Source organism: Salmo salar, chromosome ssa05, assembly GCF_905237065.1.
Source record: "Salmo salar chromosome ssa05, Ssal_v3.1, whole genome shotgun sequence".
NCBI lineage: Eukaryota > Metazoa > Chordata > Actinopteri > Salmoniformes > Salmonidae > Salmo > Salmo salar.
The window spans coordinates 61,422,514-61,449,038 of NC_059446.1; the positions used below are offsets into that span (position 1 = coordinate 61,422,514).

At 44.0% G+C, this 26,525-nt stretch overlaps 3 protein-coding genes across 15 annotated transcripts in view; all 3 read right to left on the reverse strand.

Annotated features, from left to right (window-relative positions):
• The window catches only part of LOC106605468 (tropomyosin alpha-3 chain), a 27,559-nt gene extending 24,219 nt beyond the window's left edge, over window positions 1–3,340 (reverse strand). For all 4 annotated transcript variants that reach the window (XM_014201166.2, XM_014201167.2, XM_014201164.1 and 1 more), the window contains exons 1-2: window positions 3,212–3,340; window positions 1,812–1,937 (exon numbers count right to left, since the gene is read on the reverse strand). In XM_014201166.2, coding sequence (XP_014056641.1) covers window positions 1,812–1,937; window positions 3,212–3,325 — 240 coding nt within the window. In that variant the 5' untranslated portion in view covers window positions 3,326–3,340. The remainder of the gene's footprint in view (window positions 1–1,811; window positions 1,938–3,211) is intronic.
• Window positions 3,341–4,860: 1,520 nt separating this feature from the next.
• LOC106605466 (annexin A2) lies at window positions 4,861–11,270 on the reverse strand. 6 transcript variants are annotated; one of them, XM_014201158.2, is made up of 14 exons: window positions 11,137–11,263; window positions 8,469–8,552; window positions 8,164–8,230; window positions 7,875–7,977; window positions 7,602–7,696; window positions 7,362–7,475; window positions 6,730–6,820; window positions 6,534–6,613; window positions 6,041–6,100; window positions 5,863–5,953; window positions 5,656–5,751; window positions 5,474–5,532; window positions 5,124–5,234; window positions 4,861–5,021 (listed from the first exon to the last, which is right to left on the reverse strand). In XM_014201158.2, exons 2-14 carry the CDS (start codon window positions 8,477–8,479, stop codon window positions 4,959–4,961), a joined length of 1,041 nt encoding a protein of 346 aa, XP_014056633.1. In that variant the 5' UTR covers window positions 8,480–8,552; window positions 11,137–11,263; the 3' UTR covers window positions 4,861–4,958. The 6 variants fall into 6 exon arrangements, with proteins under 6 accessions (XP_014056633.1, XP_014056634.1, XP_045574443.1 ...); XM_014201159.2 differs by lacking the exon at window positions 8,469–8,552 and having other exon boundaries at window positions 11,137–11,269; XM_045718487.1 differs by lacking the exon at window positions 7,602–7,696.
• A 557-nt stretch (window positions 11,271–11,827) lies between these two features.
• The window catches only part of LOC106605464 (rho guanine nucleotide exchange factor 2), a 64,893-nt gene continuing 50,195 nt past the window's right edge, over window positions 11,828–26,525 (reverse strand). For all 5 annotated transcript variants that reach the window (XM_045718484.1, XM_014201154.2, XM_045718486.1 and 2 more), the window contains 18 exons: window positions 21,256–21,323; window positions 21,060–21,123; window positions 20,676–20,808; window positions 20,310–20,563; window positions 19,843–20,093; window positions 19,504–19,629; window positions 17,915–18,032; window positions 17,501–17,749; window positions 17,250–17,326; window positions 16,859–17,031; window positions 16,585–16,652; window positions 16,234–16,425; window positions 15,700–15,810; window positions 15,520–15,578; window positions 15,315–15,407; window positions 14,795–15,181; window positions 14,427–14,604; window positions 11,828–13,441 (listed from right to left, as the gene is read on the reverse strand). In XM_045718484.1, coding sequence (XP_045574440.1) covers window positions 13,380–13,441; window positions 14,427–14,604; window positions 14,795–15,181; window positions 15,315–15,407; window positions 15,520–15,578; window positions 15,700–15,810; window positions 16,234–16,425; window positions 16,585–16,652; window positions 16,859–17,031; window positions 17,250–17,326; window positions 17,501–17,749; window positions 17,915–18,032; window positions 19,504–19,629; window positions 19,843–20,093; window positions 20,310–20,563; window positions 20,676–20,808; window positions 21,060–21,123; window positions 21,256–21,323 — 2,663 coding nt within the window. In that variant the 3' untranslated portion in view covers window positions 11,828–13,379. The remainder of the gene's footprint in view (window positions 13,442–14,426; window positions 14,605–14,794; window positions 15,182–15,314; window positions 15,408–15,519; window positions 15,579–15,699; window positions 15,811–16,233; window positions 16,426–16,584; window positions 16,653–16,858; window positions 17,032–17,249; window positions 17,327–17,500; window positions 17,750–17,914; window positions 18,033–19,503; window positions 19,630–19,842; window positions 20,094–20,309; window positions 20,564–20,675; window positions 20,809–21,059; window positions 21,124–21,255; window positions 21,324–26,525) is intronic.

Sequence of the window (26,525 nt, forward strand, 5' to 3'; positions counted from 1 at the left end):
AAAAAGACTGCAGTTGATCTCTTGCCTGTTTCTTATGTCTCTTGACATTTAATTAAGGGTCAGGAAACGCTAGCAACTCCATTAGAAGAGAAAGTAATGTGTGCCACCCACACATCTCCCAATACAATGTTCCAGGAAAGATTATCTCAACAAAGAGCAAGCCAATCGTTTGAAACGTGTCCCTAATCCTCAGTAACTCCACAATGGATTACACCAGTCTGGGAGTGTCAATGACATTTGAACCCGAGTAGTTTGAAGGTGTAACGATATTAATCGTCCCCGCTACACTCTTCCTAGTCACCGGGAACACAATGATGACAGGAGTGATAACAGCAGTGACATGGCGACACTATTAGCACTAATCCCCCATTGGGTGCGTGGGGGGGCTTGTAGCCAGCTGGCTATGCAGAGTGACACCCTGTCTAAATCAATGTTACCCCCTCTTGGATGCCGAGAGGCTTTGCACCAAAATGCCACTGCAGGGGGTGGTGCTTGCCAGTTGGTAGGGAGGAGGGGGAGCAGTATATATTTTATGGCTGACCCTGGATGGCCATTTTGCTTTGTGTTGTGTGGTTACAGAACGCCACACGCCAGGGTTTGTAATGGCCCCTGCAGTACATGTAGATCTCTCCACCTGACTGTGGATGTCTCCTGCCTCACTAATGTCTTGTTGTGTCTCTGTCCCTCGAGACTAACTAAAGACTGAAGGGATATTCTGTCCTGGCAACTAAGACCACAAGTCATGACATTATGCCATTAGATTGTCTGAGATGCCACACGAGCCAGGGCATAGATGTTGTGTTATCTTTATCCTCACTGAGGATTCTGGTTCCTCTCAAGGTCTCTTACTGCTTTTCTTCTTCAGGGCCTATCTACCACATGGTATGGACCAGCAGGGGGGTTTAACAGCATTGTCTCTATGGGTGCATTTGTAAATTCACTCTGGAGTGCCAAAGAGCACTCAGAGTGCGCTCTGGGCGTTCATAAATTCAGAGCGTTGTCAGATTGTCCGTTTGTAAATTCAGAGGGTTTCGCTCTCAGGGTGTCTCTGGCCGAAGAATAGGGTTGATCTGAGCGTTCTGACCTCACAACAGCATTCAAGCACCCAAGCTAACTGGCTAAAGTTAGCTAGCTTGCTAGCTACTTCCAGACATAAATGAGAGAACACCTCACTCTGACCATTTTACTTGCCCTAGCAAAGCTGGTTTGGCTGTTTTCATGTTATCCAGAGCGTTGGTGACTGTAACTGTGCTGCTGGCAAAAAATGTATTAAGCTTTTTTGCCGATGTTTACTGACACCGACCATATTCAATGGGTGTTGAGCGTTCGTAAATTCATCAGTTATTTTGCACTCTGGCACACTCAGACGAGAGCGCTCTGAAATCGGAGTAGATAGCCAGAGTGAATTTACGAACACGCCCTATGACAGTGTCTGTGTAGACATAGCCTTTGCACCCCCTCCCACCCCCCCTTTCCTCCGCGCCCACCATTCTGACCTCTCCTATTTTAAACCCCATGGTATTTTGGCATGGGAGAGCCTTCTCAGGGCTTTGCCATAAGAAGGCAAATTATTTGTGTGCCAGGTGGATGTGCTATATCAGGGGAGTGCTTCCCTGACAAAACCATTTCATCATTATCATGGGACAGATAGGAAGAGAGGGATCAAAATAAGGTAGAGAAAGGGTGTGGGCCTGACGGGTTGACCTGTGTGTGTGGAAACTGATATGATGGGAAGAGAGGCCTTGTTTGTATCTGTGGGTGTGAGAGGGACGTTTGTGTGGTGTGCTGTTTGGTGTGCCAACGGAACTTACATCTGCAGCTTTCTTGTCTGCAACCTCCAGCTTCTCCTGGGCATCCTTCAAGGCCTCAGAATATTTGTCCAGCTCATCCTCAGTCCCCTTCAGCTTCTTCTGCATCTGGATCAATGCATCGTCATTCTGACGGAGGGAAAGAACAACGGACAGGGAGGAGTGGGAAAGAGAGAGACAAACAGGCAGAAAGAGAGGAGATGGAGAGACAGTGAGGAGAGGACAATTGAGCGAGGGAGAGATACAGTATGAGAGGATGTTAAAGGGAAGAAACTCAGAGTAAGACAAGCCAAGATGTGTGAAGACCAGGCTATAGAGTGGAAAGAACCACACATACAGTAAGTTGCAAGATGTGAGAAAGAGAGGTCAACATCACAATGTTTCCGAAAACATATTTCCATAGTACAAAACCAAGTCATTGGGAGATTAGAGAAAACAATCATGTTAGGTAGCACATATTTCGGGCTTTGGTTCATTACTTAGTGAACAAGACTGTTTTGGAATGTTATGTATAATGATTGGTTCGCTTTTGATGAGCAATTGATCCCAAACATCCACAAGTATGAGTAGCCGAATGAATGTGTTGAGGGGTTACAGTCGCAATGCCTTGTGGGTATTAATATCCCCAGGCTTTCAGCCTTCGTCCCTGGACTGCTGTGTAAAACTATTGTCTGTCCTTGTTGTTGTTCCCAACCAAACTGTTGGATTCCAACTTGGGGGCAGGAGGACAGCTGTCACTGTTAAGAAGAATACCCACACGCACGGTCTTATTATAGATTATGGAGCTCTCTGGAACACGATAATCACTTTAGGGTCCAGATATAATGTCTTCACTTGTCTTTTCCTGTGATTATCTGTCAATTAAGTTTAGGCCTTTATAAAGGCTCCTGGCTGTCAAACTTGGATTTGTCATTTGGATATTTTTTTCTACGTTTCGGTAGAAATACCAAGATAATTTGTTTGCATTCTTCAAACTCCACCTTGAACTTCCTAAATATTGTTATCATTGAGTTTAAAAAAAACATACACATAGTTAATAAATATGGTATATGCCATAACATATATTAGCTTGAAGAATAATTATTATAATTTGTGTTATTTATTGTTAATAACACTTTGTGTGAGCACAGGTTGCTTGCCTTCTCAAAGTAATGATTTGCTTTTAAATACTCTTATTACATTCAGTGTTGACAGACTCATTTTGAATTTGAGCTCTATTGTAAGGCCTCACGATTAACCTTCAGTTGACCTCCCCTAACCAAGGTATGGTTAGCATCTTAGCAATTGCTGGCCTACCTGTGTTACCAAAGTTAATCAACTGTGTATGCGTTAGCATCACCTAATTACTTACTAACTAGAATTATACTGAGAATACTAGCCTAAGCTAGGCTAGGTGTCCCCACCTGCTTGCTCTTATCCTCAGCTGCCTTTTTGTCAATCTCGGACTGGTCAGCCGCTTCCAGAGCTGTCTCCTTATCCATCTTCAGCATCAGCATCTTCTTCTTGATGGCCTCCATATTGCCTGTGTTTGGTTAGGCTCACGAGGCGAATAAATAAACGTGGATGTCTTTCTGGAGAAGGGCTCAAGGAGGATGATTTGGAGCCCAGAAGGAGATGGGGAGAGAGATGGACGGACAGAGAAAGGGGTGAAAAGAGAGAGGCCAAACTCAGACTATCATAGGGTGGGTGGTTTTATATTTGGTGGAAAGGTTGGAGACTCCCACCTCCCATGCCGCTCCTCTAACCTATTTTAAGGCTCCTCCACTGACCAAGGCCTTATAAACCTATTATTCAACTCCGTGTGTCTGTCAAAATCTATCTCAAACACACTTTCTCTCTGACACACACATGCACAATGTGTTCCCACTCTAACTATCTCTCTTACACAAACAAACACACACACTTATTGCTACTATGGACATGAAACATCCCTTCTTAAAGTCCACCCCCAAATATGAACTACTACTAATAAATGTTTCCCAGTTTAGAAACCACAGTCATTGTAAGTTGTAAATCAGTCGGAGGAATGGAGATAAAAGACATGTGGAGGAAGGTGAGACCAAAAAATGGACAAGAATCAAATGGCGGAAGTAGAAGAACAGTCCCTGATATAGAATGTACATGGTCTCAAAGGTGAGCTCATTCAACGTGGAGAAGGGAGACAATTTACTGTTGGTTGACAAAGCTGTTATCCTGACAGCCAGTCATTCACTATCAGGGTGTCACTTTTCAATAGCTGGACATGGCCCACATACACAAGAAATTAGCCAGTGGTCCACCAACTTTTTAATGACATGACCCCAACTAAGCTTTTGGAATTTGCCTGGGACCCGTCACGTGAAACAAACCAGTGTTTATTTTCATGATCCAGTCAGCAGTCAAACCTTTTATGTTTAAAACTAACTTTTATTATTTATCGTTTTCAACTTTGTACAAGTTCAAAGTTGCATTATTAAGGAACAGTTACATGTGGTTTTTGATGCGTCTCATCATAGGATGCAAACGCTTTGTCTCGACTCATACAAACATCCAAGGCTGCCAACATCACATTTAATTAAAACCGATTGAATCAGGTGCAACCTTTTATGGAGCTTCGGAGTGGCAACAACATAATTTGGGGACAGGGTGCCTTGTCTATATAATGGTAGGGGAAACATTGCCATAGGATGAAAGTGCTTCTATTTTTACTGATTGACAATCCATAGGCCCAGCCAGCCCTTGGTCATGGTGGGAGGGTGGATAATGGTGGGGAGGGGATGAGGGGAGTCTGAGATGCTAGCTATGAGATGCTTGAGGGATTTTAATACTTGCTGGCTGACATTGACCTGGGATTAGGACGAACAGATGGAGAGAGACACTTAGAATTGGAAGCGCCTGGGCCCTGTTCCCCACCAACTCTCACACACACTGGATGATATTCATAGAAGTAGAAACAAAGGTGTGAGATGTTTGAAATTCGGTTACTCTAAGGCAAATTACCCCTTCATAATGGTTAGCACTATGGGTGATATAGACTTTGTAAAACTATGGCAAAATGTGCTGAAATATCAAAGACGTGTAAATTGTTTAATGGAGTGACATAATACCAGTTCTTAGGTTACAACAACGGAAATAATATGTACTGTGTGTAGGTTAAAAGGTATTCTTCCTTTACAGGTCTTCAGATCGACACAAGGCTAGGAGAGCCTGCTGCATCTCTCCTTTGTATTCTTTCTGTGGGTGTGAGAGGGAGGGATGTAGTTATGACAGAGTTATAAACAACAAACCTTTCAGAATGACTATTCAATGTATTGGTGCGCGTGCATATGTCTTCACCTGCAATGTAGAGTAGAGTGAAGTGTTGGTCAGTCTGCGATACTCGATTCTCACACAGAGGAGGTCCTCTTCACTGTGGCTGATAAGAATCCCCTGCACCAAACTGCCTTTCTGCAGGACACATACACAATTAACATACACAATCTGAATGAACCTGGCTTAATGAAGACTCTGCCTCAAGACCTGACACAAAGGCACAGAAATCGATAGTCTTTCGAGATCGCAATGCCCACTACACTTGCCGACTACACCTCACAGCACAACAAGAATAGTCATGTAGCCAGTGTGAGTCTAGAGTAGAGTCACTGTAACAGAATGTGGAGTAGACCATCATATGACATGAAACTCACCTTAATGTTGCTGTGGAGACGCTGGGCCAGGAACAAAGGAATACTTGGGATGGAGACAACTACAGATGGAAAGAATCAATACATACTGTCACACACAAACACACACACACACACACATATGAGCATTTGAAGAAGTTGATAGTTAGCCTTGTTCAATTGCTTTGTGCGAGACTATGTCTTACCCAGAGTGCGGAAGCCAAGCCTCAGGTCCCCAGAGAAGTGACTCTGTACCGTTTTATCCACAGTCTCCCCTCTCAGATCCTCCAACCTCGATAGCACTGAGAGATAGAGAGAGGGAAAGAGAGAGGGGAAGGGGGGTAATGGAGGCTACAGCCATACCAGGGCTAGGAGGAGACAGCAAACGGATGAAAGATACATTTGTTTATTACCTCTGTTGAGATGGTTTGAGTCTCTCATGGTTAACACCTGAATCCAGGGGGCTGGATCCTTTTTCTTACCATTCACAGCATCATTCAGAGCCTACACACACACAAAGGATATCAAGAGAACTGCCTAATTGAAGGAACTTTCTGGAGGTAATTTTGGGCTTTGAGGAAGAACACTCACCTTAACATCCTGGTCAATGAGCTGATAATCAACCATCTCCTTTGAATTCAGCTCCTCCTTCTGTTGGAATTAAAGCACAAATGGCACCTTTCACTTCGTTTAAATTAGGACATTATTTTTCTCTGGCTGATCTATACAGCTTACTCTGTGCAAGGGGGTGAAAACTTGACAAGGCACTCTAACTTACTATGCGTATATAGCATTCACTCTTAGAAAAAATGGTTCCAAAGGGGTTCTTCAGCTGTCCCTAAAGGAGAACCCTTTTTGGGTTCCATGTAAAACCCTCTGTGGAAAGGGTTCTACCTGGAACCGAAAGTGTTCTACGTGGAACCAAAAAGGGTTCTTCAAACGGTTCTCCTATGGGGACAGCCGAAGGACCCATTTAGGTTCTAGATAGCACCTTTTTTTTCTTAGTGAACTCTACGTAGATTGCAATATTGAGACATCAAGTCTAAGACCAGAACGAGAATCTGCTAAAGAAGAGTGGCAGTACCTTGAGTATGGCCAGTACCAGCTTAGTGAAGTCTTTACTAGTCTCACTGATAAGATCATTCTCCAAGTAACGTCCAAACTCTGTAAACAAAGCAGAATAAGACTACGGTAGGGCACACTATGTGTGTGTGTGTGTGTGTGTGTGTGTGTGTGTGTGTGTGTGTGTGTGTGTGTTACCCACAGACAGTAATTCTCACCCTGTTTGTAGGCAATAGTGGCATCTTTAAGCTGCTGTGGTGATTTGGTACACAACACAGCCAATAGACTCTCTTCATCTGTACCAATACCCTGTAACAAACAATTACACATTTAAAGTGATTTGTTCCAGTGATGTAGCCAAGTCACTAAATGTTGAGTCCAAGTGGAATCCCAAATCCCTGGTGTTCGAGTCCGAGTCGAAGTCTGATTCCTTTATACGTGAGTCACGAGTTGAGTCACGAGTCCCTTGGTGTGCTAAATGTAGTTGTCAAACCATTTTTGAAGTTAAATATCATTACAGTGTTGCACATTTGTAAGGCTAAATAGATAATACGTTTGCTGTTGTTAAATTATGAAAAGAGAAAACATTTCTGACAACAAAGTCACCACTGGTCGAGTCCAAGTCGAGTTGCGAATCATGAAAATCGTGACTTGAGTCTGAGTCAAGTCCGAGTCCTGGGCTCGAATACTACAACACTGATTCATTCACACACACACAATACACAAAGACCCACACATTCATTCAAACCACATTACAGTACATACAGTAATTACACACCTAAAAATACAATTAACATGTATTACATGCTTATTACAATGATCATTGAAATAACAGGTGATCTGCTCTCACCTCCATGGTCTGTCTGAGGCGATGGGCGTCAAACTGAGAGGGGGTCATCATCAGCCCCAGCATGAGTTGCTCCAGCCCCCCTGACACAGCTTTCTTCAGGGCAGGACATAACTCCTACAGAGGAGGGGTAGATAGAGACTGTTGGGCTGGGTTCCAATGCCATATATCACATCCCTTCCGACAGTCCCCTTAGAGATCTAAAAGTAGTCAATAGGTAGGCTGACAGATCCACAGAGTTACCTTCTGTGTGAGGTTACGGTAGGACTCTGCGATGCTCTGTCTCTGAGCATTGTTTCGATTGGTCAGGATTCTCACCAGAGTGTTCACGTCACTGTCTAATACACTCAAACACACACACATATTTTGAATACCTCATCCAATATGAATGTATAATACTAACTACTTCAAACATTCACACCATCAGATTGATGAAATTCTCAGAAAACAAATTGTTTTCAATGAGCTATGGTACTGATTTACTTCATTAGTGTACATTAAATCCTTGAATAGTACCTTTGCTCTCCAGGGCAGTTTGAATGTCGCGGGCGTCCTTCTCTGAGTTGAAGTTGGGGAAGGGTCGCACAGTGCCCAGTGTACCCCACCACATCGCATGAGACTGGACAAGACAGGGGAGAGAGGGGTGGTGTCACTGAGTCGCTACAGTAAACCTCAATCACTGACATTTACTGTCTAGGTTCCGTCATGTTGCGTTTAGCCATTCTATCCTTTTAGTTTAGTCCAGAAGAAGGAGAGGAGATGAGGAGAAAGTCTCTTCAGACTATGGAGATGCAGGTTCACTTACACTGGCTTTGGGAGGGGTATTTTGCATAGACTTCTGCAGAGCTTCCATGATGGGAGTGACAGAGTAACTGCGATTGAGATTAGGCATAATTAGTGTTGGGGTTTAAATATTTGTATACATATACATATATGTATATGAATATATTCAAACAGCGCCTCAGATGAGCTGGTTTGCACACTTATTTATTATCGTGAATAAATCCTTGCCAACAACCAACCAGCATCTAGGATTCAAGCAGTCCGTTTTATAATATATAATATTGCATTGAATATTTGAAATATTTGTATACATTAATTCCCAAATACCATGATGCCATAATTCCAATTCACGTATCAATACGCATCCACTGTCCCGCAGTTCAGTTGTCCAACTCTGCATTGATACATTTGCTATTGATAAATCAGGTACACAAACTAGACATTAGATATTTTATGCAATAGAAACATTGTCTTCATGTATCAATTCACAAACAAATCAGTGATTACCAAAGGAAAGAAGGGAGGAAATAGAACGTTTTTGAACAGGGCCACAATGGTCGGTGAAGTCCATCCAAAATACTTTAACTTCATTGCCCTCTAGTGTCGCAAATGTACGGAAGAGTATAAGGCGTAAGTGAAGGGAAAGTGGTGATACTTGTATATATATACACACACAATATATATATATATATATATATATATATATATATATTACTATAGTAGTTTTTAAAAGTGGGAATATTTCGAGAATAAAGTGACAATATTTTGAGAATAAAGTGGCAACTTTTTGAGAATAAGGTCGCAGTTATATTTCAAGATTAAAGTAGGGAATTTGGTTAACTGCATGTCTCCCTGACGCTGTGCGTGCCACCATTGATTTGCCTGCAATTAGATGACCTGGTGAAACTATACTTTAGAATTGGCGTTAGTAACAAGGAAATCCTTTATCTTTTAGCACATAATAACCATATTATTATAAGTAGGCCAAACCCCTGTCATGGACCTTGCATTGCTATGCAACGGGGCAGAGGTTTGGGTAAAGCGCCGTCTGCGACAGTAATTTTACGTTCCATTATTATAATCTAACAGTCAACAGGTCCCGCCTCTAGCCTCTATAATGTGAACAGGTGGTAGCCTAAATTACCGGTATAGCTGAGACAAATAGTTTATAACGGAGATGTCCCTGTTTTGGGATATGCATCCTTCATTCCTCCCATCCTTGAAAACATCACCGATAGATGGATAGTGAAAGGAGATATTATGCTAGGCTACCAATCAAGTAATGTCAGATCAGTGATTATTTCTTTATAGCCTATCATAATGTATCTAATAGGCCTATATTTAGACCAATGATTATTTCTAGAAATGGTGAATCAACCATGAATATATTCAAACAGCGCCTCAGATGAGATGAGATGTCCTTGAGTTGCCTCCTCCCACAGATATTTGCGTAAAACCCACGCTTCGTTGTTCATTCCTCCCGTAGCGGTTGGATAGGCCTATCATTTACTTTCACTTGCCCACTGTAATGTAAGATTAGCCTACAGGTTAAGGTACTCAATCTAATGGACCGCTATAGGTTTATAGTGTGCTGAGAATAGCGTTGTTGTAGCGAATTTGGAGAGCAGTTTGACATTGGACACATACACACGCATATTACCCAGGATCACAAGATAATTCGTTTTATTGAGTGTGTTGTCTTAGCCTACTAGCCTATCGTTAGAAGTATAGTTGCCATAAGGCGGAAATACTACTAATAGTAAAGCAGCATTGTCACGCCCTGGCCATAGAGAGGGTTTTATTCTCTATTTTGGTTAGGCCAGGGTGTGACTAGGGTGGACATTCAATGTCCTTTTTTCTATGTTTTGTATTTCTTTGTTTTGGCCTGTTATGGCTCTCAATCAGGGACAGCTGTACATCCTTGTCGCTGATTGGGAGCCATTCTTAGGTAGCCCGTTTTCCTTTGGGGTTTGTGGGTGGTTTATTTCTGTTTAGTATTCTTACCTGAGAACTGTTTAGCTGTTGCACTTTGGTTTTTGATTCAGTGTTCATTTCAATAAATGTCATGATGAGCACTAACCACGCTGCGCCTTGGTCTACTCCCTGCAACGGCCGTTACAATCATGGATAAAGTAGTTAATAGTTTCCATTATGCACAGATTTTTGCAAGGCGTTCCCCTAGGCTACGCAGCAGAACGTTGTAGCGAATTCGGAGGGCAGACTGGGACTCGACCCCAGTTCTTGTTCGTGCGAGATAATAGATAATTAGATTGATAAGCGTGAGTGCACAGTGGCGCCTGTTTGAACGAGTGTATTATATCAATAAATTGATGGCCATGTGTTTGTTTTGCTCCTACTTTTAACCGCCCACACACACACACACACACACACACACACACCTACATGCATACACACCCAACCCGCCGCATTTAACCCGCCGCACTTCTCGAAATATTGCCACTTTATTCTAGAAATATTGCTACTTTATTCACGAAATTGTGCCATTTTATTCTATAAATATTTTTGCTAGTTTTTAAAGTACTAGCTTGCAAAAAATATATAATCTAAGTAACGCCACCCCTTGCTCTTTTTTTCTTCACTTGGCCCTTAATACTCTTCCGTACAAATTAAACTTCAGCGTTGTGTCATTTCTGCTTGCATTGCATATCACAAAACTCAACATCTGGTCAGAGCAAGCAAATAGTCCTCCGACCTGACTCTACAGACTCTAAATTCATCTCGTCTCTGGTGATGTTGCCTACAACAAACTGTCTAGCCCACCAATCTAGAAATTCCTCCATGTGAAAAAACGCAGGGAAACCAAACATATTTAAAAAACGCAGGGAAACAAAACGTTTTTTCTGTGGTTTATCACCATATCGTTTACAAAAAGAAAACAATTATGAACTTAATAAAACAAGGATTATATATTGTTAAAAATATATATGTCTCCAACAATTTATGTCATTATACAGCATAATGAAATGAAACGCACCTGATAGTCCCGTTTCGTATCCGCTTGACAGGAGACGTCTCTGAAATGACTTGATGTTTTAGTCTATTTCCAAGACAACCAGGTGTGGCTGCAGCGGGACAGATAGGATGTGACTATGGTGGACTTGAAGCACTCACTCATTCATTTTATAACCATGGGCGTGTCTCTATTGACAGGTAGGCTATCTTGGCTGTAGAAGTTCCTGGCTATGGACTCCCTTACAGAAAAACCACATGATTTCACATTACATTTCAAATGTCAAAACGTGTTTTTGGAACACTTCACATGTGATCACGTTTTCACATGTGTAGTTTCATGTTATCACATGTTGTCATGTGTTATCACATTAACTTCACATAAGATCACATGTGATCACATGAAAGCATGTGTTTTTGGAACACTTCACGTGTTCACATGTGAAATTCCTGTGTTTTTTCCATAAGTGCAATAAGCCTACCTGGCCGTTTGTTCAGTTCACCAATCTGATAGAAAATGGATAAAACCTGAAGTTAAACCAATACATGGTAAGATAGATGGAGCTATAATAAAATCACTTGTGTATCCAGGACTTTCATGTGGAAAGTTGGATATCAGACACACTGTCACACACACACACACAGGATGTTGCACACCTGTCTGAGGACGACCCCCTCCCAACACACACGCGCCAGTAACAACTTCCAAGACACTCTAGATTTCTGTAAGATTTATAAACAGCACACAAAATGAACAATAATTGTAAGTCAAATAAAAATTATAAAAAGACAATAAAATTACAACATTAACATTAAAAGTCATTTTCTTTTTTCAGAACAGATCAAATATTTATACAAATACTTCCTATAGAATATATGTAGCATATAAAGAAAAAAACATGTATTTTTTTTTTACTGTATTTCAATCAAGGAAACACCTTTTGAATCCAGTCAAATCATTTCCATTCCTACATAATAGTTGCTTCATGGTCAAGGGGTGAGCTTAAAAACAGTCCGAAAAATGTTGACTTTTTGTAAAAGGAGGTTTTGGTTGGTGTCAGTGTTGCTGGTGGAGTTGGCTGGTAGCAACAGTTTATCATCCTAAAAACTATAAGGGTGAAATACATTAGAGACGATCAAAGTTAATTCCACCGGCAAATCTGAACTCACGATTGAGTGCAGTGTAAACCACGTTTTAGTAGTTCATGTATGAAACATACAACTGTAGATTAGATATGAGGTCAAAATATTCCAGGTGCAGTCAGTCAGATTAGTCAATCTTTATTCTAAGGATGCAATTCTTTATCCTAATTCAAATATAAATGTTGTTGTTTTTTGGTTCAGTATGCTCCTTCTGTGTGTATCCTCCAAAAGTCAGAACAGTTCATTGCAAACCCCCCCTCCCCATTTGTATAAAATATTCAGTATAAAACCCCTTATGGTGGCTCACTACTGTTGTCTTCCTAGAAAAAAGAAACAATTTGGTTTATCAAAAGCACAATAGTTTTCAAGTGTTTGTGTTCAAGAAGGAATGGGGGTGGGGGGTGAGAGTTGATTAATACCCACACATTTTTTTAAAACAATTATATAAAGTAAATATATATATATCCTTGCAGGTATATATATATATATATATATATATATATATATATATATATATATATATATATATATATATATATTCCTTTTTTCTGTCCTGTCCTCCCCTTTTCCTGTCCCGCCCTCCTTTACTGGTCTAAGTTCAGTTTCAATCAGTCAGCTCCACCACTACAGACAAACCAGGTCTGTAGAGAGGTAACACTAAATGTACAACAATGACAGGCAGTTACAGTACAGAATAGTTCCTACTGGTATCAGCAGACACCTATAGATCAACAGTCCACCATTAGAATTCCATTGTTGTTACGAACCGGCTCCTCCTCTTCACCCCTAATCCCTCTCTCTTATTAGTCATCCTTGTTTTGAAAAGGGAAAGAAGAAACGAAGAGTGGGATTGGAAAAAGGGATTCAATCCCGAGGATGAAGCTTTTAACATAACATTAGAAAAACATATAACATCTCCGAACTAACATATACCATGATACAATACACAATTCCTGGGTAGGCTTTCTATGCCAAAGAAAGACGAATAGATGGAATCACTGAAGATAAGTTCTATCAGGTCTGGTTGGTTGGAGGTTGAGAATATGTTGGTCCAGCTCTCAAGTCCTGTTTTCTGGTTTGCGTATCCAGTTTGAGGTCAATGTTAACTCAGAACAGCCTCGGGAATCAGCCTTTGGATTCCTGCGCTTCCGGTCCGCACTCGCTCTCCTCCGGGATATCCTGGAGATCTGAGGAGGTCATTGAAAGTTATTCATATGAATAAATATGTTATTAATAAGTTTAATAACGTTTGAATAACGTGTTGATCCAAACAAGACTAGCTTGCTCAGTAATGTAAATAGAGGATCCAATCAAGATGCGACTGGAGGAGTACTGTTTTACTAGACTGAGTTACTAGACATTGACTGACACAATAAGGACTGTGGACAGAGGGAGTTAAATATTGTCAGAGGTATCCACCCTTTAAGCATACAGAAAGAAAGAATGGGGAGAGGTGCATTGATTGAGTAAGAAGGGCACAAAAAACAGTGACTGTCTCTCAATACTCTAAATGTCGCCTCTAAACCTACCATATACTTACCGTATGATCAAAGTTGAATGAAAATGTATGAAAAGTGTGGAAAAGTAAAGAGTAGAGAGGACAGAGCGCTATTATTGACTATCAACAAGCAGCCATTAAGAGAGGGCAGAGAGATAGAGGGAGAGCAGGACATGGTGCACAAAACTCTGTCTACTCTAGAAACAGCTGAGAAATCGGTGCCAAACAGATAGATAGAGATATGACGTGGCGACACACCTTCAACATGCAGAGGTAGAGAGTGAGAAATATGGCAGGGCTGACAGAACATCAAAAGTGTGTGTGTGTGTGACTAATTAAACTAGGTGTGATATGGTTAAATGTCAGAAATGGACACCATAGGGATTTTTGGGGGATTCCATTGATTTGGCCAATCCCAAAGTTATCGAGTCATCAACCTCTATCTCACTGATTACACCCTACCAATGACTAATACTTTAGTGGCCCTAGATATTCCTTCTATTTTTGTTTTTTACTCCACATACTAACGTATATATATAAACAACAATTTACAGACGTACACAAACAGACGCACACAAACAATGACTACATCTCATCTGCCCAGACCCGCATGCTCACACCTCCATCCCTAGTGCCTGCATTACTGTTTTCCCTTAGATATTCCAATTACTCACCTCTTGGACTGTCGGAGCGTGGTGAAACCTTCACTACATCCGCCTCTTCCTCTGACTCCTCCTCTTCCTCCTCACTGCCTTCCTGTACGCCGTCCAATTGGTCCACTGGTTCCTGACAGGCCAATGGGGCAACAGGACTGGGCTCGCCATCACCACTTCCTCTCCTTTTAGCGGGAGCCTAGTAAAGGAGAAAAGTCATCATATCCTGTTTGAGCTCACCTACAGATCAACCACTAGTGCTTCCTGAATGGCTTAGTGATTCAGCCAGTTGGGGTGAGGACTGTAAGTCTACCTAAACCCAAACACACTTGACCCCAAACTCCCACACTTGACATTCACACACCTCTGCCAGATGTTACTTTGCTCACCTGCTCTAAGGCTGTAACATCCACCACAATGTCTTCGTTGCTGCCTCTGCTTCCCCTCCTGCCCCTCCTGCCCCTCCTGCCTTTATTGTCCCTGATCTGCTGCTCCAGCTGAGCCCGGGCCCTCTCGCACTCCCTCAGCCTGGCCTCCAGAGGGCGCAGCCTCACCACCTCCTCCTGCAGCAGATCATGCTGCTTCTGGAGCTTGGCCATCTCCCCCATGGCTGCCACCGTGCCCGCATCCAGACCTGTGTCACGTGACATGGAACGGCACAGCCTGGGGAAGGAGTTTGGAGGAGTGGGGGTGGGAGTGGGGGAACCTGAGGAGGCAGGGCCTGTGCCCTCATGGAGGCGGAGCTCGAGGACAGAGTCCTGGTGAATGACGGCGGCCTGGGAGAGGGAGGGAGAAAGAGGAAGGAGAGAGAGTGAGTTTTGAATCTAGGTTGGAGCTGGGGTATAGGGAAGGACCACCTATGCAATACAAAATGCCTCAAATGGATTCCAGTGTGTTATTCAGCCTCACCTGTAGAGAGTGGAGATGAGCACTGAGGTTCACAAGCCTCTGACACACCTCCTCATTTAGGGGTCTGTCCTGTAGCTGGTTACCATTTCTGTCCTGAGAGGATAAAAAACACCCACAAGTCATTATAAACTGACTTTGTATTACAGTCACAGTTGTGGCTTATGTATATGTTATCCAACCCTAAGGCACAGTCATCCTCTCTCACCTTGGACACTGGACTTCCTTTGATTTCATGAGTTCCGTTGACGGAGATCGAATCTCCATCTGTAAATGGGTGGGACAGAAGGAGAGAGAAAGTGAGCTGATTGGTAAGTGAGAGCTGAAACACTGTAGAGAGCACCCTCCACCATCTCCCAGGGGTAAATGACAAGGCGAAACCACTCACTGCTCACTGGCGCCCCTTTGTTGTTCTGGTCACCATTGGTACCGTTGGTGCTACCGTTGGACTTGGGAAGCTCTATGTTGGAGCCCAGCAGCAACTCACTCAGCCTGTCAACTGATGAAAGGGTGGAAGGAGAGGGAATTAAAAACTAAAAGAAAAAGAGGCATAGTGACGTTAATAACACAATGTAACATCGTCCTAGTCACTGAACAACACTATACCCAGGGGTTAATAACAGAGGTTTCGTTGGTGATCTCAGATTGACTCCTGAGAGGTTCTGACTAGCTGATACTCATACTCTTATAGGGTGCTCATTATTTAGTTCTACCTCTCTGTCTGCAGCGCTAAGCTCTGGGTTAGGCCTAATTTAATACCTGCATCTCTGTAAGACGGCATTAACCCTCACCTTACCCTCTATGGCTCTGACCTAGGATGACCCAAACCTACACCAGCCTCTCACCTCACTATTAGGTGGTGAAAAGTCAAACTGACCATAGATCAGGAATTAGAATGAAGGTAAATTCTACATTCCCTTACCCTCTGAGATGGCGTCGGTGAGTAGGTATTCCGCCTGGGGTGCGTAGGGGGTGTCGGCCCGGAAGATATTCCTAGAGTTGGTGGGGGGCGTGACCTCCTGACCCCCACCGGTGACCTCAGCCAGGTCAGAGAACAGAGTCACTCTCTCCTGGAGGAGCTCCAGCACCTCTCTGTCCTTCTGCTGGATGTCAGCTAGAAACACATTCGAGTCAGTAAGATGCATCTTCAGGTCTAAAACAACTGAATATTCAGAACAATGCAGATGTTGTCAATTAAGGGAAGATAAAAAGACAAGTGTATCACTGGAATGATATAGAAAGAGAAGGGTGAGGAGAGGAGAAGAGGCTGTACCTCTGAGTCGCCGCAGTAAGGCCTTGTCCTCTGTCTCTATCAGGGGGAAGTCCTCTCTGGACGGACAGCTGGAAGGAGGGAGAGAGAGAGAGAGAGAGAGAGAGAGAGAGAGAGAGAGAGAAGGTGAGGTATAGTCGGGATAAGGATAATGCCGGAGCATAAGGAAGGACCCCTAGGATTCCAATAAGGATAATAGAGAATTCTCTAAATTGAAATCGGCTGTGGTCTGAATGAGTTGAGTAGGTGTGTGTTTGTGTGTATTACAGTGGCTGACCTGCTGACTGTCTGCTGTATGAGTCTCATCCAGTTGTTCCTGTCGTCTCGTGAGGCGCCGTGCAGCTCGTACATCTCTGGGGGGGTGGAGTCACTGATCAGGAACATCCCTCGCTCCTGATTGGCTATGTCCCTCACGATCAGGTTCTTCAGAGACAACACTGCAGGCTTGTCCTAAGAGAGAGAGAGAGAGAGAGAGAGAGAGAGAGAGAGAGAGACCGAAAGGGGGGAGGGGTTAGCTCTGTGATTTAACGCTTAGACTAAATAAAGTTAGACGTGTGGAAAGGCAAAGACAGAAGCAATGGAGGACCTGCTGAACAAAAGTCAGAACGCAGAAGAGATGAGTAGAGAGGAGAATGAGTCAGATGGGTGAAAAGGAGGGGCAGACTTACTATGCAGGGGAATAAATACTTCTGGTCCTTCTCCTGCATGAACACCAGGATGTCTGTCATCAGCAGGACCTGCACATCTACATAGAAACACAGAGTGGAACATTGTTAAAGATACATAGAGTGTGCATCCTTGTTTCTCCACTTTTATTTGGTAATAAATGTGTTTTACACACTCACACTCAAAGATACACAAACAATCATACCCCTTTATCTCTCTCTCTCAGATACACACACACACACTCCCTCCCTACCTTTGAGTCTGGATCCTTGCGTCTTCCACAGCAGCGTGCCCTCATGGAGGAGCGTCCTGCGGAGCAGTTCCCCTCCCCTGAACACCCCTCCTCCCCTGACCTCTGCCTGGGCCCGGGGGTCCAATCTGGCCCTGATCTCCTGGAGCCTCTGGGTCCGCTCCAGCTCTGCCACCTGCTGATCCACAGAGCTCAACAAGTCCCGGATCAGGGACAGGGACTGGGCTAAGGACTGGGCCTCCTCTTCACTGCCTGTTGGGGGGGGGGGGTTATTCTACTGCCGTGTATGTAGTGATTATTCAGTTCTTATATGTTTTTGTCAACTCCCTGAGCTGTAGTGGCTGTTCTGTGTTCAGTTTTTATGCTGTGTGAGTCTACTTACTAAGCTGCTATAGCTGTTCTGGTGTCAGGTCTTACCCTTGGTGTTGTCCAGGATGCGCTGGATGAGGACAGGGTATTTGGTGATGCGTTGAGTCACCAGCAGGATGCACTCCTGGATGCCATGGCGACGCAGCAGGGGCCCCCGGCTTACCCTCTGATTTTGGGATGGATGAGATTTAATACCACTTATTATATATTTAAGCAATAAGGCCCGAGGAGATGTGGTATATTGGCCATTATAAACTGTGTGGTTCAATCCCTGAAAGCTGATTGGCTGACAGCCGTGGTATATCAGACTGTATACTGTACCAGGGGTATGACAAAGCATGTATTTGTACTGCTCTAATTACGTTGGTAAACAGTTTATAATAGCAATAAGGCATCTCAGGGGTTTGCGATATATGGCCAATATAGCACTGCTAAGGGCTGTGTCCAGGCACTCCGCGTTGCGTTGTGCATAAGAACAGCCCTTAGCAGTGCTATATTGGTCATATACCACACTTCCCCAGGCCCTTTTCTTAAATATACCATGGCTAAGGGCTGTTCTTATACACAACACGAAACGGAGTGCCTGGATACAGCCCTTAGCCGTGATATAATGGCCATATACCACAAACCGCCGAGGTGCCTTATTGATATAATAAACTGAATTCAAGGCACACTTAACCAGTATGGCTACCACGGCATTCTGCAGCGATATGCCATCCCATCTGGGATTATCATTTGTTTTTCAACAGGACAATGACCCAACACACCTCCAGGCTGTGTAAGGGCTATCTGACCAAGAAGGAGAGTGATGAAGTGCTGCATCAGATGACCTGGCCTCCACAATCACACAACTCAACCCACTTGAGATGGTTTGTGATGAGTTGGACCGCAGAGTGAAGGAAAAGCAACCAACAAGTGCTCAGCATATGTGGGAACTCCTTCAAAACTGTTGGAAAAGCATTCCAGGTGAAGCTGGTTGAGAGAATGCCAAGAGTGTGCAAAGCTGTCATCAAGGCAAAGGGTGGCTACTTTAAAGAATCTCAAATATAAAACCAAACACTTTTTTGGTTACTACATGATTCCATGTGTTATTTCATAGTACTGATGTCTTCACTATTATTCTACAATGTAGAAAATAGTAAAAATAAAGAAAAACCCTTGAATGAGTAGGTGTGTTCAAACTTTTGACTAGTAGATGGCAGTAAAGATATGTTAATTTTTGGGCATTTCATAGGAGCGTGATTGGACCACAAAGCTAGGACACTTATGACAAGTTTTGAGGCCAGAACACATCCTTGTGACTAGTGTTAGTTAGGTAATAATGCAGAAATAACTTGTTTATGACTCTTTTTTGAATAGAATATCTACAATGTGATAGTTGTTTCTTCCATTCAGTGTTATCTGTTCAGCACTCCTCCTAGCTAAGGCATGTGAGACACCCCTCAGCTGGCACCTCCTGACACGGACTGCTGAGCTCACACGTGCACGCACACACACACACACACTTGAATCATGCTCTTAGGCTTTCCCATTCTCCTCGTCTCTGTACCTCTAACCCTTCACCCTCTCTGTGACCCCCCCCCCCCGCCTCACTCCATCCACCTCTCTCGCTCACTCTCTCTCTCTCTCTCTCTTACCCGTATGAAGTGCTGAAACCTCTTGTCTCTGGCCAGCAGTTCCTTGTACAGTTTCACAGCTTTGGGGTGGCGGCTACAGAACTCAGCATAGGCTTTCCTCATCTCATCTGCACACTGACCTGAGAACTGAAAACACACAATGTGTCAACTCAGTCAGTGTGTGTGTGCACAATATGTTTATATTATGCATATGTTCATTGGGTGTTTAGTATGAATGAATTTCTAATGTTAATGGACGGCAAAGTTGGTACCTGCGTCTCGGGTTCTGTGTGTGTGATTGTGGATGTGTGTGGGTGTTTGTCCTAACGTCTGAGTGTGTGTGCCCAGTGCATTTCCTACCTGTTCAGTCAGTATATCCCCCAGCTGGTTGATAGTAAAGTTAGTACTGCTTCCGGGGGCCAGGCTGTGTGTGCGTCGTGTCATAAGCTGGGAAAGGAAACGTGTGTGTAGCGCCATCAGCTGCTCCAGACAGGGGAAGACGGCGTGCGCCACGCCCGGCTCCAGCAGCACCTCGTCCAGCATGCCCTGCCGGAACACCCCCTCCATGATCCGCAGGGTCCTCACGTGGTGGAACTCTGTCTGGATCAGCTCTGAGAGGGGCACGGAGGGGCGAACAGCATTAGGGATATACACTACCTTTACATAACACACAAACACACAGAGAGAAGAAAGGGATAGAGAGAGAGAAAGAAAGAGATAGGAATAGAAAGGAATATAGCGAGAGAGAGAGAGAGAGAGAGAGAGAGAGAGAGAGAGAGAAGAAGAGAGGGAGAGAGAGAAAGAGTGGGGAAGAGAGGTGTTCTCACCATAGATGACGTCCTGTCTCTTGATGACGTCTTTGCGGTGCGTCTGCAGGTAGGAGGGGTCTACGGCCCGGCTCCATGAGTCAGCCTCAAAGTCCTTCCCCTCCCTCTCCAGCTCCTCCAACATGGCAGCATAGTACACCTCCCCCTCGTCGTTGAGGGACTCCATGGACATGGCCCTGTTTCTGAAGTTCAGGGAGTCTGTGGACTGAGACAGGATCCTCCGCAGCCCCAACGGTGAGTCGTCATTCAGATTCCTGGAAACACATTTTTGAACACAACAGTTACACAACGTTTCAAACAACTTCATATCAGTTCCCTACTCGCATAGGTAAACCAACTGATGACTCCACGCAGCAGCCTGCTCACCCTGCGAGGTTTTGTGTGGAGACACTCTTGGAGAGGGAGAGGCCAGAGCGGACACGGCGGGCGCCCAGCAGGGACTGACGGAGACTGTCGGACGGATAGATGGCTGAGCTGGGCCGCTCCTTCATCATAGGGGCTGGAGAAAGAGAGAGAGAGACAGAGAGATTGAGGGGGGAGGTAGAGAGAGAGACAAGGGGTTCAATTGAACTTTTCCTGTCCAAAAGGATTTAAATCCATATGATGCAGTCAGTACTACATCCATACTGCAGTGGCAGAGACCAGCCAACAGGTGGCAGCACCCCTATATTCACATGCAGAAAGGAGGCATTAATTGCGAAAGAAGGAGAGGAAATAGGATAGAAGTTGTTGAGGAAAAGAGATACTAACTTTTGGTCCTCAGAGCTACGTTCGGCAGCGCGGAGCTATTCCTCACCAGGGCTAGCTTCTGTTGCTGCAAAACACACAGAGAAAACACGTTTAGACCAATGTCTCATCCAACAGTCAACTTTTCAAAGAATAAAGGCCCAACTTTTGCTTTTCATACATAAAAAACCTTTCCTTTCCACTCTCTCCCCTCTCTTACCTTTTGTTTCATCTTGGCACAGTTGGCCAGTGTGTCTCGACAGCGGTTGTGGATGGTGACGTTGCAGGCTGCAACACAGAAGCACAAAGATCAATTTCCCTGACACTCCACAATATCTGCATTTGCACTGTTGATAAGAACGGCAACTAACTTCATGAAATCATGAGACTATTTTTGAGGCACTTGTCATTACGGTCATGATGCATTGCTTCCAGAGTGACTGGTGAATACCACTATCAAGTGAAGTTGTGAAAGGTGCCATCTCTTCCTGTTCCAGATAGGGTTATCAATGACACATTATACATTTGATATTGGCAATGACTCTAATTTCTTCGTTTTTTCTCTCATATATTTTGTATTAGTTATTAAACTACTTTGATATTGAATACTGCATTGTTGGGTAGGGCTTGCAAGTGAAGCATTTCACTGTACTTGTGCATGTGACAATTAACACTTGAAACCTATGCTTTCAGACACCAAGGAAAATGTTATCACTGTTATTAAAATCTCTCCTATGCTTCAAAACACCCCTTCTCCCCTCCTCTCTTCCCTCAGCTTCCCTTACTCTTCATTGTTAGAGGGGCTCCACTTCCTTGTTTTCTTGACAGGAAGTTCTCCTGGAATGGCGGTGGGAGGTTGAAGGGATGTCTGAGGCAGGTTATCGGTGTGTAAGTGCATGTGTGTGTTCTAAGTCCTGGGAGTGTTGTTGCGTCCATATGAAACGGCCTAAGTGTTTATGAGAGTTCTTGCCCACTACACAGGGTTGTCTTTGTTCTAAGAGCAGCCCAAGGCTAGACACACACACACACACACACACACACACACACACACACACACACACACACACACACACACACACACACACACACACACACACACACACACACACACAGAATCTCCCTTATAAAACTCTACATAGTCCTTTACTGTAGTCTTTCCAATGTCTCCGCCAAGATTCCACATTTGCTACCAAAGCAGGCTAAATACAGCCAAAACACTTGTCAGAAGTATGGTTGCTTTGGTGGGCTGCATTTCTTTGGTGCCGTTCCTATTTTCAACCAATAGTTTCCACACACATGAGAGGGAACACAGGGCTAAAAATACACCCTTTTCAGGGTGTGTTCTCCATAAAAGCCAACATTTTACAGAGCATGGACTCAGCTAACACGCTTTCTACTTAAACCTCAGAATGAGGCACACTGTGACCCATTCATCGCTCAAACTCTCACAACACACACACACACACACACACACACACACACACACACACACACACGCTACAAACGATTTAAACGTACTCACAGCCCCTCACACACCACTCCTTACAGAAGGACAAACACATCCAGTAGATATTGTCCCTGAATCTAAAACAAACAGACTAGACCCCTTGCTCACTAAACCAACATGCCAGTGTTGGACCAACACTGTTGGTGCTGAAACGATGGCTGCCTTCTCCAAGGCTCGTACAGACATTTGGAAAGTACTGTTAGACCCTTCCCCTAAAGCTCAACATCGCTGCAATGCTCGGAAACTAGACTGGAGACTCGACAAGAGTCATGGCATACTATTATAGATGTGTCCATATAGAGTGGATCTACAACCTAAAAATGCTTTGGGGTTTCAAATACTGCTTAGAATCCCCCCTTCCATATGACACTATATTATTTACAGCTCACTTGTCTTTAGCTAATTATCATATTTATTTCTATGATAAGACTGTACACTGAGGGTACAAAACATTATGAACACCTGCTCTTTCCATGACACAGACTGACCAAGTGAGTCCAGGTGAAAGCTATGATCCCTTATTGATGTCACTTGTTAAATCCACTTCAATCAGTGTAGATGAAGGGTAGGAGACATTTTAAAGAAGGATTTTGAAGCCTTGAGACATAGATTGGGTATGTGTGCCATTCAGAGGGTGAACGGGCAAGACAAAAGATTTAAATCGCACCGGTTTGTGTCAAGAACTGCAAAGCTGTTGGGATTTACACACTCAACAGTTTCCTGTGTGTATCAAGAATGGTTCACCACCCAAAGGACATCCAGCCAACTTGACACAACTGTGGGGAGCATTGTAGTCAACATGGGCCAGCATCCCTGTGGAACGCTTTCGATACCTTGTAGAGTCCACGACCTGACGAATTGAGGCTGTTCTGGAGGGCAAAAGGGCGAGGACAATTCAATATTCTTAATGTTTTGTACACAGTGTATACCCCCCCAATTGTAATCTGTGTGTGAGTGTAATCTAGGACCCTTAGATTACGTCAAAATGAGCCAAACAACAATGGCCTGGTCGTCTTAATCTGAGTCTTAATCTGTGTCTGAGGAGGTAATCTCACACGTACAGACACAGCGCTACGCAGAGGCTACACACATTAAGTTACACCCTGCTGGACACCCAGCAGGGCTCCTATTTGTCAGTTATCTGTTCATGCAGAGAACAATAAGATGTGAAGCAGGAAATAAACGAGTTCAAATGTTGATGAAAACAAAAACAAATTGTCTTTCTCTGATCCCTGAAATGAATTTGAAATAAATAATAATTAATAAAAAATACCTGTGGACTTCATTCAAATTCAAGCCAAACATGGATGTACTACAAGAACACGTACTTAATTGATTGAATACATTGACAACATTGTAAAAGTGTTGACGAGAAATCCTCCCTGGTGACTCCAAACCGGGATCATCCACTCAGACATGAAATCAATGGACTCTCCCAAAACAGGCGGTGCTACCTACTCCACACACACACGCTCCCCCGCACCTAGCCTAAACATATGTCTCCCCTGTCCCAATTCACAGGGGACCTCAGATAGCAATCCCGATGTAGGACAATGTCATGACCCCGTATTCAAACATCTCTGGGTCTCTGAGGCAATATGGCTCCATATCCGACCACTGTGTTAAACAGGAGGGAGTTACCCTCAGCTCATCCATCACTCATTACTGTTAGGGACCACTGATGTCTGTGGACGCAGAGAGGAAGAGGGATTGGGAGTGTGTCTGTGTGTGTGCATTCGTTCGTGCTGACCTGTGTTTGTTTATGTGTGCATGCATGTGTGTGTGTATGTGTGGGGGCACACGTCAGTGTGGCAGATTGCTTGTTAATCTCCCACACTCCAACTACCAGATGCACTATTTCCAGATTACAGTCGGGGAGGGTGGTAGCAGCTGTGTATTGGGGCAAGAGGGGGAGAGAGGGGGGCTGTTTCAGATCCACCAAACAAAGAGAAAAGCCCCTCTCTCAACAGACAGTGGGCTTCATCATAGACCTACTGTATAAGCTCCGAAACCTGCATTCTGTACTGTAGTTACACTATAGCTACTTTGTCATTCTCCATCTCTATATTGAGTCTTCCAAGTCGAACGGTTGTGTTGCATCTGATTACAACATATTGGCAAACTGAGATGACAGTGACACGCTAACACAGGAATTAATAAAAAGTTAAAAACTGTGAAAAATATTAGTTGAGTTCAGACAAACTGACTATGACTGACCCAAGGCATGTTGCCTAAACCAAGTTAGATTCTTATCTAATCTAAATCTAATCTAAATCAAGTAGACTCTAGACTAAAAATATCTTAATTAACTGGCTCAGAATTTGAATGTATGAATAGAGAATCCAACACTAAAGGGAATTCCCAACCTGAAATAGCCTCACAGCCGGCTCACACCTCAGTCCTCTCTCCTACTTAGAGCAGGCATCCACTCTCTTTCTTTTCCCGTTCTCCCCATCTCCATCTGTATCACGCCCCCTCTCTCACCTCCGGTGTAGTTTACAATGATAATGTATTCATGCCCCCTTCAGCCCAATACGCACAGATACACACCCAGACCTGACCCTGTTAATATAATTATGCCCCCAACCCAAATCAATAGCCTATGACCAGTTTCTATCTAAACTACAGCTGGTGTACCTCTTACCCCCAACTACAATCTCTGTGCCTACCGTCTTGCTCATTCTCAAGTACCGGAACTCTCACACACACACAATACTCATAATCACTCACTCACTCACTCACTCACTCATACAGGCGCACACTCACAAACACACACACACACACTGGCATACACACTGGCATACACACGGGCACACACACGGGCACACACACACCCCTCATTGGCAGCAGACATGTGTAATCACACCCCATGCCAAGAGCCTTCCCTCTCCCACCCCCATGCCCCTCTGTACCCCCTCCCTCCCTCTGTGCTCCCCTTCTCTGTCTGTCTGTCTGTCTGTCTGTCTGTCTGTCTCTCTCTCTTTGAACCTCGTCTTCATAGCCGTAGGGGTCAAGAGGTCGAAGATGGAGCAGCTATTTCCTCAACTTGAAGGACAATAAACTTCATCCATACATCAATATTCAATCAAAATAGGTAATTGGGTTTGATAAGACAAAAAGCATCCCTCTTTCCCTTTAGGAATGTACATTTGGATTGATTTAATGATAAATACAATTGTCAATCGACTATGACAGTCAAATGAATTGTCTTTGCTGTTGCTGTGGGGACAGTGTAGTGGTGTTGCATGGTATAACGCTCGTTTCAAAATGGGGTAAGCAAAACAAAACACAATTCTCAGTATGGACTTCCTCTTTCTATCTCAGGCAAACTCCTCTCTGTCTGATAGCGTCATCATGCATCATCCATATGTCTTCGTCTCCTACTCTGTCTTTCTGGCTCACTTGTTTGTTAACTAATATCTCTCCCTCCCCCCCTCTGTCTCTCTTGACCTGAGAACTGATGGCCCCTGAGGAGTCTTTTCACTCAATATGTTCTCCTGCACCTCCACCTCTTCCTTCTACCCCTGTCTTTCCCCCTCTTTCTGCTCTCTTTATCTGTCTACCCTTCTCTCTGGATCTTCCTCTATTTGTTTCCCCCGTTTGCCCTGGAGTCTGCCTTCTCCCACTCCACTCTCTCTCCCTCTCTCTCTCTCCCCCAGCTGTTCCTCCAGGCCAGTGGATAGAGGGGCAGGCCATCTGATCTGTGCTCCCCACACACTAACACTATTGTCTGGGCCGGGCAGGAGAAGGGAGAGGGTTCTCCTAGAAGTCAACAGCTGACTGATCCTCAAAAGGAGGGAAGGAAGGAGAGAAAGAAGGGAAGGAGGGAGGGAGCAAAGAAAAACATTGAGAGGGTGCAGGAGGAATCCCCTCTCCTTTTCACTCCCCTGCTATTCACTCTGTGTGTTTCCTTCCCTCTTTTGATCCATCTCTTTGGCTCATATGTTTCTTCTACCTTTATTGACCCACACGTCCTACCCCAT